The following is a 14,267-nucleotide window of genomic DNA, read 5'->3' on the forward strand; positions in this document are numbered from 1 at the left end:
TAACTGCTACGAAGAAAGTAGCCCGACTGTCACATGCGGCGAGAAATGCGAAAGTTACATCGATCAACGTGTAAATCCCGCTTAGCGTCGGTCTTTCGATCCATAAGAGAGAGATGGAAATCTGCTAAATATAAAGATATGCGTGCGCACAAGATCGTAGAAAGTTGATTTAATGTTTCTAATTAACCGAGTTTTAATTATAATTATAAAATTCAATTATTTCGCTTGTATACTTAACGATAATGATTTGTTAATTTATGACCATAATGACAAAATTCAATACCACATTTTCATGTAGTTTCTCCAATTAATGTTTATAATTGCCAGTTTTGTTTATTCAGCAGCATAAGAGAATTAGCTTTTTAAAATTCCGCCTAGCTTTTGCGTTATATATATTTTTTTTTCTTTTTCTAAGAAATAGATTAAAGTCTAAGTCTTTCCGGAATTTACAAAGATCGAAAAATCCGATGATTCATTTATCGCGAAAGGCTTATAGAATGAATGAGAGATAATCTTGTACAAAAATCCGTGCACGTCAGTTCCGCAAAACTTTATCGATAACAAATTGCGAAATTTTGCATTTCTGATAATTTATAATCTACTTTGTAAGATAAAAGGCGCGCGCCTTATCTCGCTATTATTATTCGATTTCAATACGAACAAGTCACATCGATTAAAACAGACTTGGAACTATTTGAGAGAAGCACTCTATTTTTGAGGTTTTTAAAAGAGCTACCATGACACTTGACACAGATGTTACATACGTATCGATAAGAATCCACAATCACGCTCGTAAGCGTCTGCCGTCATCGCGAGAGATGCGATAACGCGCCGGAATTACTACGAAAGAAAGAAATGTCATGCTAGATAAGAAAAAAAAAAAAAGAGATGAGCGTGCGTGATGGAATAACGTATTATTATGTAAAGGCGCGCATTGATTTAAGAGAAACGTGAGATGAGCCTCCCGCACGTTTCTCTTTTCGAAAAAAATGGCGAGGGTATTTCTAAAAACGCTAGATTTTATTCCTCTCTACTTAATATAGTCTGTCTAATACACTGCCCCTTCGTCCAGATGATTGAAAATATATTTCAGATAATCTAAAAAAAAAATTGTGCAAACGCCTAATTTTATCGCAAAAAAGTCGACTTTTGCTTTCTCATTAAGAAGCTTCGTTTTCGTGACAAATTCTTTTTTTTTTCCAGTTTTCCATGCCAATGTGTTCAGAATGTTTCAAAACGTCGAAAAATCACATTTTTTAAAAATGTCCCTATATATGTGTGTGTATATATGTATAATGTATATGTAGGGATTTTCCGTGCAAGTCCTAATCACCGAAAATTTTGAGATATCGGGATAAATTTTTCTAAATAAATGGAGAGTATCATTGAAAAGTGATTGGTATATGAATTTGGCTAGAATCGGTGAGAGCCGGGTTCATTTTTTATGAAATGCTGAATTTTTTGAAAAATATTTGCGGACGCTCTAACTTCCGTAAATTTTGAGATATCGGGCTAAATTTTTTTTATATGAATAATATATTTTATTTCGCTGACAAAGCTCCTTTCTCTATAAGGAAGCCAAAATTGAAAAATCCGCTTGCTTTAAGGAGCAGCTTTGTGAGCGAAATATTGTAAAATGATGAGGAAGTAAAATGTGTGAGTTTCTAATTTGTACAATTTTCATCTCCTCATAATATATTTAATATTATAAGAATTCTCTCTCTCTCTTCTTTTTTAAGAATGCTTTTGAGATCTTTTAATTCGAAATTATTGGTCAAGAGGAAAACCCTCGCGTTTCCCGCGAATTTCTAAATAAACACGTGTTCCGTTATGCCGGGTTTTCCTTCGCAGTTTGTTTATTCGTGGTGAAAACATATTTACAGCAACAAAGTACAAACATTCAATAGATATATTTTCCATTAAATGCTTGAGTGTGTTTGGCAATATCCGCGATTGTGCGGAGGCGGTTTTTATAAACAGCAGTAAAAGTCGATCGCGGGATTTAACTGTTTCCCATTTTCTTCTTTGAAGCCAATATATATTCATTAGGATAAAAAGGATATCATTATTAATATACTGCGATTTTATTACATATATTAATATCGTTACAATAGAATTCGATTAGATATCAAAGCATTTTATAGAGAGCCTCCTTCCATGAAACCAAAATTTCCAAAGCGAAATTGACATAACGTCTGATACTTAAAAAAAAAAAAAAAAAAAAACCGACGCGTTTCATCAAAACGGTTTTTATCTGTAAAATGAGAATCGTATCGTGTCTCGGTTGTACGCCATACAGCTGGCCCTGCCCGAGGTTGATGGGTTTTTCCGCCCCTACTCCGCTCTCTTCCTCAGGAATTATACCGCCAGAAATATTGTTAAATGGCCATCTTCGTCGCGCATGCGCATCGCATGCGAGCGCGATCCCAGGTCTGTATCTAGTTGAGTAGAAAAAGGGGGTATTGTTCGATCCGCTCTCTTTCTCGACGATTGTTAGAAATTATTTTATTATCGTAATTACTAAAGAGTTTTAAAAGAAATCGATAAACATATAATGACGCGATGTGACAGAACGCAAAAAAAAAAAAAAATACAACCATTTCTCGCCGTTTATTATTTTCCGGAAAATCCGTTCGCTTTTATCGGGATCGCACACGTCACTGCACGTCGCATGTCGCGCATGCGCGAGAAACGTCTGTCTGACAGGCACTGTGAGTCGCTCTCTCTACATACATAGTCCATCAGTTCGTTCTGAGATACGAAACGATAGGTAGCGCGCGTTGACAACTCGTGCGCGATCAGGAAAATTACTCTTGTACGAATCGACGACTGAGGGAGAGCTTTCTCCCGTCTGTTGGCGATCGGAGATCAACGTGGAATTTCCAGTAGGTAGTGCACGAAACGAAGATTACATCGAAGAATTGCACCTAGTCGGCAACATATATATATATATATATATACACACACATATATATACACATATATACGCGGAAGAGAACGTCGGGGACGTCGAGTAAGGATCGATCGAAGGGTGATATGACGCGCGATTAAAAAAAAAAAAAAAAGAAAGAAAGAAAAAAAAGAACGAAAAAGCTGCGAATAGCAAAGGTCTATACTCGAGCGATTGGAAGTCGCGGTATCGCGACTTTCTTATTTCGCGATTACACTGTGTCGCCAATCTAGGGCAAACATCCAGGTGAAATAAGAGAAGGGGAAGAGAGTCAGAAGTAGACGATTTCTCTCTCTCTCTCTCTCTCTCTCTCTATAAAAAAATTTGTAAGCGATATATCGTTCTCGAGTCCTCCGAAAATGTGGCGTCCCACCCACGAGGGTAGAAGGACCCAGATGGAGGAACGTGTTACAGCGGACGAGAAGAAGCGGTGGCGCTCCGACGACCACGACGACGAGGAGGGCAACGTGGATTCCGGATTCCTATCGAGCGGCAATCTACAGTTCAGCGGCGAGATTCGCGATTACTCGGGATTACCTCAACAGGGGGGACAATCCGGCGTGGAGGGGGAGGGGGGGGAGCGACGAGCGGCGCCGACTCCCGCGCGAGCGGTCGCGACCGCATCATCATCAACATCATCGACGACGACGACGACGATCGCGGAGGAGCCAATGAGGGCGATCGACAGCGGCGTGGACCTCGACCTCACCGACACTCTGAGCCAGCTGAGCCTGAAGCAGGTCAGCCTGAACGCGCTCGCCACCAAGAACGGCAAATTGATTCAGGCCGAGTCGGCCAGTCCCGAGCTGTCACCCGTGACCTCGCACCTTACGCAACCGGACGACAGCAGCGAACAGCAACACGATGAAGCATCGCTGTTGGAGCAACATCAGCGGGACAGCGATGAACGGGAGACGAGCAACGAGGAACCCTGGCAGCTCTACTACACGCAGGACGACGATGGCGACACGTTAGTGAATGTTTCTTATTTCGTCGATGATGTTTGTTAACCCTTTAACTCGCTGGAGTAGACACGTGGGTGACGTATGTCAACTACTATTGTTGCCTTTTAACGCATCGCGGTAGAATCAACTTGCTGCATCTTATGTCAAAGTTGAAAGAATCACTCCAACAGGCTTTTATGTCAAAAATCAAGATTGATTTTATATTAATAATGACAGTGCTATCAAGCGATGCCAAGTATATATATATATATAAATTCTTTTCAGCTTGTCAACGATTTTATCTGTGTACAGGGGCAGCGGCACTACCAAGTAGCTTATCCGGAGTTTAACGTCTAATAAACTTTCGATTAAAATACCTCAGGAACTAAAGCCGTAATCAAAGATCTAACAGCACTTTTCTTATAGAATATATTTTTAGGAAATATTCCGATAGATTGCGCTGCACGAAATGTTTCGACTATTATGACACGATTCATCGACACGATTCTTCATCTTGCGTTTATCGTCTACATCTTACAAGTCATCGATCCGTTAACTCCTAACCGTGTTAACGTCTTATTGCGGTCACTTGATCTACTGATCCAGGGTCTCTAATACGGTCAACAGTCCAAGGGCGAATGTGTATTATGCATATTATGCAGATACTAACAAATTATGCACAATCTAATAAATATTTACGGGAAATGATTAAAAGCAAACAGTAGTAATAAAGTAATTTTCGAGTAATAATGAATTCCATCTGTTTATTTGATCAAGCCTGCGAATAAAAGTTTCCAAGAATCACATAGATAGCTTCTTGAGAAGTTTTTAGGAATCTCAATTACATTTTTATGAAGTTAAGGGGATCCTGGACTACCGATCGAACGCAATTTTTGGAATTTACCAGTTTTTGTAATGGCTATACAAAATTACAAATGCTTTTACACAATTGGACATGATTGGGAAAGTTAAAAGATTTTTTAACTTTTTTTCGCTTTCAGCATAAGTCGACTGTCCCATAGAGCATTGACGTATGTAATTTAATCGTATAAAAACATTTGTAATTCTATATAGCCATTACAAAAACTGATAAATTACAAAACTGGTAAATTCAAAAAATTGCATTTGGTCGGTAGTCCAGGAACCCCTTAATAAAGACATTTATCTCACATTCCGTCGATATCTTTACATAACGTTCTTCGTATTTCTGTTTGAATTTTTTCTTGAATTGTAATAATCACTTTATCGTAAGAAAGCAGTAGCTTCCATCGAATATAGAATAATGCTGAAAAGTTTCATCACTCAACATAATTTCAAATAACAAAACAATTCGGATAATTTTATTGAATAAAAACTATAAAGGAACGAAACTCGCATTCTTTACATCCAAATCGGGTGCGAGCGCTAAGCTTTTTACCATAAATCTTGAGAAGTAATGAAAGAGAAAGAGAGACTATAAGTTTTGTTTCTGTATTATAATACATATTTAAATTCGCCATATAATTGGATTGTCGCCACGTCGAATCTAATCTGGCGAATAGTCATTTCTAATCTTGGCTTATTGCAAGTGTTTTTTTTTTCTTTTTTTTCTTCCAATGAGTGTAGTATGAGTGCATTGATTTGAACAGGAACGTCATTATGCATAACGTCGACGTTGGCATTCGCGTAGAACGGCCTATATATGTATACCTTTGACGTGTGTTTAGTACTTGACTTGAGCTCGTTGACCGATTCAATGAAACGAGTTTCATTCTTTGATAAGTATCATCTTTCGGGAATTCAAATGAACAACAACACGATAAATTGTAGAGTGATGCACACAGGAATTCCACAAGAGAGATGTCTCACACTTATACAACAATGAAAGAAAATAAGACAACATATTTTAATTACATTACATAAAGATAAAATTGAGAGAGAAGAGAAAGAGAGAGAACGTTCTTCTCTTTAATTATTAATCATTACATACATACATGTATATATATATATATCAGGGTTGGGAAAGTTACTTTATAAAAGTAACTCGTTACCGTTACCGTTATTTTTTCTAAAAAGTAACTCGTTGCCGTTACTCGTTACTAATTTTAAAAAGTAACTCGTTACCGTTACAGTTACTAAAAAGTAACGAGTCGTTACAATTTCCGTTACTTTTTTACAATACAAACTAATAAATTATTTTGCATAAGAAAAACTTTTAAAAAATTGTAAGCAAGATTTCATTCAAGGTTTATTACAAAATAAATGATTAAATTTTATCGAAATTCTTTATTAATTTTTAATAAAATTTGTTGCTCCATAGTATCATCATTTAAATGCCCTCTTTGTGGTGTTAATACAGAGCCACCGATGCTAAACATTCTTTCTACAGATGCACTGCTTGGTAGAACTGTATTATATTTAATAAAAAGTTTTTTAAGTTTTGGATAGTCGTTTAACATTTCTATATTACAATTATTTGATTTTAAAAACCGTTGCAATTCTTGTTCAGATTCATTTTGCACCGTTTTTTGCTCAAAAATGAAAAAAATCATCGTGGTCGTCAGATTTTCCAGCTTTTGAAGAATTTTCAGTTGATCGGATTCCCAATAAATCCTCCAAGTAATTTTCAGCACGTTTTCTTTTTTCTCCGGTTAACCAGTTTAACTTAAATTTTGGATGTAAACATGCTGCTATTATTAATTCTTTTGTTTCAAATATTGTAAGAAATCTAAAATCAAATATAGTAAATTAAGCGACATTGTTTGTTTTATTGAAATTAATACTTTTGAATCAATAATTTAAAATAAAATAATATTTTTCAATTAAATCCTTATTTAAAATTAAATAACATATGTATTAATCAAATTAATAAGTTACCTTTTATTTAAACCTTGCTGAATAGCTTCAACTAATGAATGGCATTCTATAAGGTCAGATTTATTGAGATTTTCTAATTTTCGTTGCAAGGTACTTAGAACTGGTAGTAAATGAGAGCTCTGCTTTTCCGAAAAGATAAAGCTCTCATTGGATATCGCGTGTCGCGTCATCGCACTGGTCTGCAAGAGCCATAAGTTGATCAGTCACATTCAAGCATTTTTACAACATAATAAGAATGCTAATTGGTCGATTTGCTTACGGCTTTACGGTTAAGATAAAAATTTTATCACGCACAATAGCAAGAATAATATCTTAAATAAATCAAAAAATTTGAAAAAAGTAACGATAAAAGTAACTGTAAAATTCGTTACTCGTTACCGAAAAATGTAACGAAGTTACTTTTTCCGTTACAAATAAAATTTGTAACGCCATTACCGTTACAGTTACCGAAAAAAAGTAACTGTAACGGTAACGGCGTTACAAGTAACGCGTTACTTCCCAACCCTGATATATATATATATATATATATATATATAGATAACATAATATGAAAATCAAATAATTAATTGAATCATCAAATAATTAATTTTATGAAGATCAATTAATTAATAATATGCTCCAGTGTTAAGGATTAATAAGCATGCTAATATAAATAACACTAGTTTATATTACAAGACTCCTCCTCCCCAAGACTTAATTTATTCTTATAAAATATATTTATAATTGCAGGCAATTGCATATCGCGATCGTGCAAGGCTTTGTGGAAGCTGCGCTCTGTTTAATAAGAATGGCGCCTGACCCGTGCTTATTGGACACCATGAACGACGACTGGCAATCGCCCCTACATCTGGCAGTGTTGACACATCAACCACTTATCGTCAGGCATCTAATCCTAGCAGGCGCGGATCCATCTCTGAGGAATTTCCGCGGAAACACAGCTCTACATCTGGCTTGTGCGAGCGGAGATCTCGCTTGTGCTAAAGCTCTCACGGATCCATTGTACCCGATGGAGAGGAATAAGCTGATGCTTGGACAGCAAGTACCCGCCTTACCACAAAACTTGGAGCAACGTAACTACAACGGTAAATATATTCAATAATTATTGATTGATTTTTTTCTTTTATGAAAAAATAACGTCGTTAATTTGCGATAAGAAATAAATAAGAGGATTAAAACGCAGTGAGAAAATATTATTCGAATAATTGAGGGAAAATTATTAGAACGGAGAGAGAACGGCATTCTTGAATATTAAATAAGCGTAACGAGAACATATTTGTCTTGTTTCTCGTCTTTTAAATATTTTAATCACGCTTGCAACTTTTCCTACAATTACGATAATCATTTGGAAGCGTGCAATATAATGACCGCTAATCACCGTTATGATGCAAGGAAAGATGATCCATGTCCGTGACGGTGGAGACAAAGAAGGCCGAAGTGGCAGTGGAAAATCCTAACTGCTTTTATCGCGTAGAATAAGTCATATATAAGGCTCGCGGACGATGATATTATGACCATGAACACGTAGAATTATACGCATTTATTATAATTTTATCGAGTGTCGCAAGTTCTTCGCGCTTCGCGTTTGAAAGTTCCATCATCTCATGTCAGAAATATCTCGAAAACATTTCTTTAATAAAAAAAAATATGTTAATTAGATGAAGATAATTTGAATTTGAATTTGAAAAGTTTCACCATCATTCTATTGTGGATTATGTATATCTCAATAATGAATATACGGCTGCCTTTATCCGTAATATTTTTGTATATTTGGCGACGTGTCATTTTTCTGAAATATCAAATTTTACACGCGATGAAATTTGTTTAATGTTCTTTCGATATCTTTTTAATATATGCATGTTCTCGATCTCCGATTTACAGCGATAATAACACTGTCATTTACGATCACGAATCGATAACGGTGAGAAATATATACGCGTACTCGTATTCAACCCGGGGAATTCCTGCTTTTATGACGAAAATTTGCGTCCAGATAAAACATAACAATTGACCTCGGCGAAAGGTTTTGCGATAAAACCGCGACTTTACAGAATTTGTGGTAGAATGACTGGTCATTGTGCTAATATATCACAAAACATACGTAAAAATTTTTGAAAAAAAAATCCATGTGAAAACGAATATATCATAGTATAAAGACGCAAGTTGTCTCTAAAACTTTACATTTACTTTATGCTTTTTTAATTTTTAAAATTTGTAATCTCGCACGCGAATCTATTAAATTTCCTATAAAATTTTACAGAAAAATTGTTTCTTGAATTAAATCTCTTAATAAAATTTTGTTGTTAATTTCTGGAATAGTATATTATTTATATTTATTATTATATGTATTAATATAATGATTGCCGTTAATATTTATAATTATTTGTAATATATGTATATTTAAATTTTGCAGAAAAATTAAAATTAAAGAGATCTGGAAGCACTATAAATCTGTCTTCTATGTATGTGTAAGCGTGAGTGCAAGAGAAAGAAGGAAGTTATAGAAGATAAAAAAATGAGAAAATTGTTCCAGCTAGCTATGATCGTTCGTCATGAAATATTGGCTGACTTTTCAAAAAACTTGGAAATCCCATATATAGCGTCATCGGCATTTTATTTCGCCGCGAACTCACACGACGCGGATAACGCATCATACATAAATATTCACGCACGTGCGAAGCGCAACGTAATCGTTCATTCTGGACCGTGAGCGATTAATTGAATAATTGTGAAGCTGCTGAAAAGACTCTACGTTAGATTAATTCGCACCTATTCGTCTAGATTTACGACTAAATCGATCGATGAGTAATAAAATAAGTTCTCGGCACCGTTTCTACAATCGAGAAATGCATGATTCATTCGGAATAATCACAAATTCAGAGCATTTATTTCCTCAGAAAATATATTTCTAGTTTTTTCAGATTAAATAACCACATTTTGTACAAAACAAGCGATAATTGATAAAATGAGCGGTGGTAAATAAATGACGAATATTATTCCGCGATAACGATCTACAAGCCAACTGAAAATAGATAAAGTAAAGTTGTTATTTTCTCAGCAGCGATTTCATTGTGCAATTAAATTTATCGAGAATATGACATGCAAAATTACTTTTTATCGAAAAATGAGCGTTATATTTCTATATTTTTTAAATATATTTCTTATATATTGTCTAATTTCACAAAAAAAAAAAAAAAAGGATGATATGCTTAACAAAACAAGAGCGAAGAAGAATGTTTCGCGTATACGATGGAATTCGCTACTATCTTATATTTGTATATTGTATGTGTGTATGCGTGTGTGTAATGTGCGCACGCGTTACATTATACGACGCGACGTCAAGGAGAGCGCGAGACCAGATGTTTTTGATACTTAAAAATACCTATAGGACTATTTGTGCGTGCTACGTGATATTTTCGGTCGGTCGGGAAACCCCACAGCGGCGTCGACGCCAGTAACTTCTCTCGAACTTCTACTATCGAAAGAAAAATCGATTTTCTTTCGTGCCTAGTCCTAATCAACCCTTGCAGCAATCTCGAACCACCTACTTTCTATTTTAAGTATTACACGAAACGATTTAACGATTTCTTTTACGTCACGTTACGTCAAGTATCGTCTAAGCTGTCTGAAATTCTAATTAGGCCGAGTGACTCTTTCAATGACAATGTGTACGATTCTTGTGCGATAAAGCAGCGACACTTATACCTCGTACGCCACTATGTTTATAAATATGAACTCGTAACGATCTGCAATTGGAAGCTATTCGTGTCTTTGTCGGAGGTGAAGCAATATGATGTACGTAATCACGAGACGCTATGTCGTTAAATTCCGCCAATGCGGCTGGTAACGCGGCGCGCTTAATTTTAGCAGTTACTTTGATCGGGCGCGAGCCTAGTTTGGATCGCGGGACTCCGGCCAAACCTCCGATACGACAATATGATTCATCACGTCTTCCTAGTTCTATCTATATCTCGCGACGAGTCGAGACATGTGACTCGGTCATTCCGACGTACTTCTCTTGGTCCGCATCACAGGAGAGATGACGGAAAATTCGACAAAATTAGATCCAAATGTTGTTTGTCCGATATTTGTCAATGCCATATCTCGTTGTGATGTAAGACAGATAAATATTTCTCTATCATGTTAGACATTAGATTCTTTTATCAATCTGGAGTTGATTCGATCAGATATCATTATAGGAATTTTCCAATCTCGAATACTATAATGGAAATACACTAAATCTTCAGTTGCTTATCGATACGATCTTTTTATTGATTTTAGGTGAGATGTGCTTGCACATGGCCGCCGCAAACGGACATGTGGATCTGGTGCGACTTCTGTTGCGTCTAGGCGCCGATCTGAAGGCGAAGGAGGGTCTGGCTGGATATACGGCCCTTCATCTCGCGGTGGAGCGCGAAGTTCGGCCGGTGTTCGAGCTCCTACTGCCAGAGTGTCAACGAACTTCGTGTCTGGACGAGCGAACGTATCGCGGCACGACTGCCTATCAGTTGACCCTGGACATTCACAGTGCTTTCGCCAAGGAGGCTCGCAGGAAGCTGGTACGGTACGGCGCGGCGCCGGAACCGCTGCCAGAATCGGATTCCGAGAGCAGCGAGGACGAGGAAACGGAAAGATCATTGTGGACGGCGGATTATTTGCCCGCGATCATCAAGACGCAAAACACAGTCGGAGTAACAGTCTAAACTATTCATCGGTCAGTAATCTATTCATTAATTGATTGAACGTTTTGGGCGCTGCACAAAGTCGGATGAAAAGAAGATGGAAAGAGTGCATGCTGCGCATACGCACCAAGATCTCTCGAATCGCCTCTGCGAAATCATTTTAGTTTATTAGTCGAATTAAGATGGACACAATTACAGTGAATAAAATTTATCACATAAAAAGATTATAAAAGTACGTCTCGCGTCTCTCTATCTTCCATATTTACATATAATGCATGCATAAAGTTGTATCTCGAGTTTCAATAAGTTCACGAAATTAACGGACGAATTTAAGTGAATAATTGCCATCTGGAATTTGTAGTTTAAGTTTTGACACGCTGGACGACGTCATCTTAAATATTAAAAATGTTAAGACAAATAATTAAAATAAAAATTGATAGATGAGGAAATAAAAATTTGACATGATAATGATTTTAACGCATATAATGCACAAATAAACTCAGTGTTTAAGTTTGAAGCGCATCCCTATAACGTCGTCTTAATCTGCTGGATGGATTAAGATTTATAATGAAAAGTGGAAGGATTGTCAGTTAAAAAGATAGCAAGTGGAACGAAATTAGTTTCAATGTGTGTTACATAACATATTTAATGCGTGATCATAAGAAATGTCTTGAGTCGACAAGTATTACTACTATAGACTATGTACGCTTTTTAAGTCGGCAGCAATATATGCAAGTTGAGGAATAAATGACGAACGAGTAACGTTCGAAATCGAAGATCTCAGAAACGAACTTATACACGACTACTAACGAATATCCGATTACGAACGAAGCGACAATACGTAGGCGCGAGCTGTCCCAGCGGTCGTTCGCTTTTCCCCTTACAGTAATCCTTCGCAAGCCAATAGGCATGCAGCAGTGTTCCCAGTGTTGTACAGAGTGTTCCAAGAAAAGCTGTACAAATAAAATATAAAGGACAATGTATATTTCAACGCAAGTGTTCTTACGATATTGGCCGTAGAATCTGTGAACAATAGGTATGTCGGTCTTGAGATGTGTGTCAGTTAATAACGAAGCGAGAATGGAATATTTGCGCTTAGCCAATACAATATTTTACAATTGTAAATAGAGAAGTACGTGTCACAAACTGTGTCCGACATACGCGCATATTCTTGAAGAAAAATCCTTGTTACAGAGATCATAGATCTTACAGAATAGACGCAAAGTTGACACGTACTCGGCAACATACAGTTTAAGTCGGAGAGATATAAATCCACATTCTTATGTACGACTTGTACAATATATTTATAATTAGAGATATCGAAAAAAGGTCCAAAACGATACGATAATTCATCGTATCGATGATAAACGTTAATCGGATCAATGTTCATTATAGTGGTATGTAATTGCTTCCATCGATACAGTTAATCTTTTTCACCTCTTCGTACATAGACATCTTCTGTTAGAATCATGAATATACGTTATTGTCACGGTATATATATATAATAGCAACGATGAGACGATATCATTATTGTTATATTCGTATATATATGTAAATATATATATATATATATATATATATATATATATATATATATATATATATAGTCTATAATTATTTTTAATAAAAAAACATGTTATACAAATTCTCTTTCTCTTTCTTTCTAACATTTTCTCTCTCTTTGTCTCCTTTTTCTTTATTAAGTATCTCTTCCTTTGAATTTTATCCTCTATTCGACTATCTTCTTTTTGTTCTTGAGAATTTTCTTCTTTTTACATCTGTAGAAAAATTAGAAAAATAAAAAAAGAGAAATAATTTTTCGTAGGGCAGGAATAATGACATGGAAAATAACACAAAGATCTTAGTCTGAAATTATTTCAAGGACGGAAATGTCAAAGAAATGTCAAATTTTAGCCATTTGACAACATATGTAGAATAAAAATATTCTATTCATGATATTACGATGATTTTAAGATACGGAAGCTCAATTGCGTGGGTTTTATACAAGAAGGAAAAATTTCTCTTCCTTTATTTAACAGGATTGATCTTAAAAGATACTGGTAATAAACGTAACGGAATTTTTGGAAACGTAAAACGCGAGCAAATATATAGAGCAGGAAGCGATGACCGCGTGTTATTTTGAACCTCGTATAATGACATTCCAAGAAATTGGCGTATTTGTTTCTTCTTGAAGCAGCTTGATCTGTAGAGGAAGGGAAAGAGAAGGAGAATTTCCGGTGTATTTAAATATTGGAGAAACGTATAGACTTTCGTTTGAATACGTTCTCCAACATATAAACGCAATAATCGTGTATGAAGTCACGCTTGAATGACGAGATACGATGATATATCGTGAGAGAGAAAGAGAGAGAGAGAGAGAGAGACGCACATCTTCGCTCTCGACAAAAATTCCGGTGTGTTTTATATGCGTGCATATCTCTTATATTTTCAAATTTGATATCTTATAAAAATAAATGCTTATTTTCTTATAATATATATAGTTTCTGGCGTAATATAATCGTATCGTTTCTTATATATTTTTTTAATTTTATTTCATACATTATATAAAATTTCTGCGAGAATTTAGTAGACTCTTCGGTCATTCCTAAAATATAATGCAATATATTTTGCTACTCGAAATTACGGAAGTAGAAAGCATCAATGCGATACCTTCCGGCCCTGCCCGAGACCGATGGGTTTTTCCCATCCCTACTTCGCCCGATCTTATCTTATAGCTCGGAACTACTGCTCGAGGCTGTCAGAGCAAATCACGCGCATGTGCATTAGAGCGAGCACTAGCAGACGCTGTTAGATCTGACGATGAAGTCCTGTTCAGAT

The 14,267-nt window shown here is 36.0% G+C and overlaps 1 protein-coding gene across 1 annotated transcript; it reads left to right on the plus strand.

Annotated features, from left to right (window-relative positions):
• The first annotated feature begins 383 nt into the window (after window positions 1–383).
• Window positions 384–12,927, plus strand: Cact (NF-kappa-B inhibitor cactus). Its single transcript, XM_070295269.1, has 3 exons — window positions 384–3,920; window positions 7,480–7,832; window positions 11,029–12,927. The coding sequence occupies exons 1-3, from the start codon at window positions 3,310–3,312 to the stop codon at window positions 11,448–11,450; spliced, it is 1,386 nt and encodes a 461-aa protein (XP_070151370.1). The 5' UTR covers window positions 384–3,309; the 3' UTR covers window positions 11,451–12,927.
• Window positions 12,928–14,267: the final 1,340 nt, after the last annotated feature.

Source organism: Polyergus mexicanus, unplaced genomic scaffold, assembly GCF_030449975.1.
Source record: "Polyergus mexicanus isolate NDT 795.1 unplaced genomic scaffold, iyPolMexi1.0 SCAF_5, whole genome shotgun sequence".
Taxonomy (NCBI): domain Eukaryota; kingdom Metazoa; phylum Arthropoda; class Insecta; order Hymenoptera; family Formicidae; genus Polyergus; species Polyergus mexicanus.

Bases quoted from the DNA above. Each gene is read 5' to 3' on its own strand.
- Cact (XM_070295269.1), top strand. From the start codon at position 3,310: ATGTGGCGTCCCACCCACGAGGGTAGAAGGACCCAGATGGAGGAACGT. The intron at 3,921-7,479 runs GTTAGTGAATGT...TTATAATTGCAG, and splicing joins CAGGACGACGATGGCGACAC to GCAATTGCATATCGCGATCG. The intron at 7,833-11,028 runs GTAAATATATTC...TATTGATTTTAG, and splicing joins GGAGCAACGTAACTACAACG to GTGAGATGTGCTTGCACATG.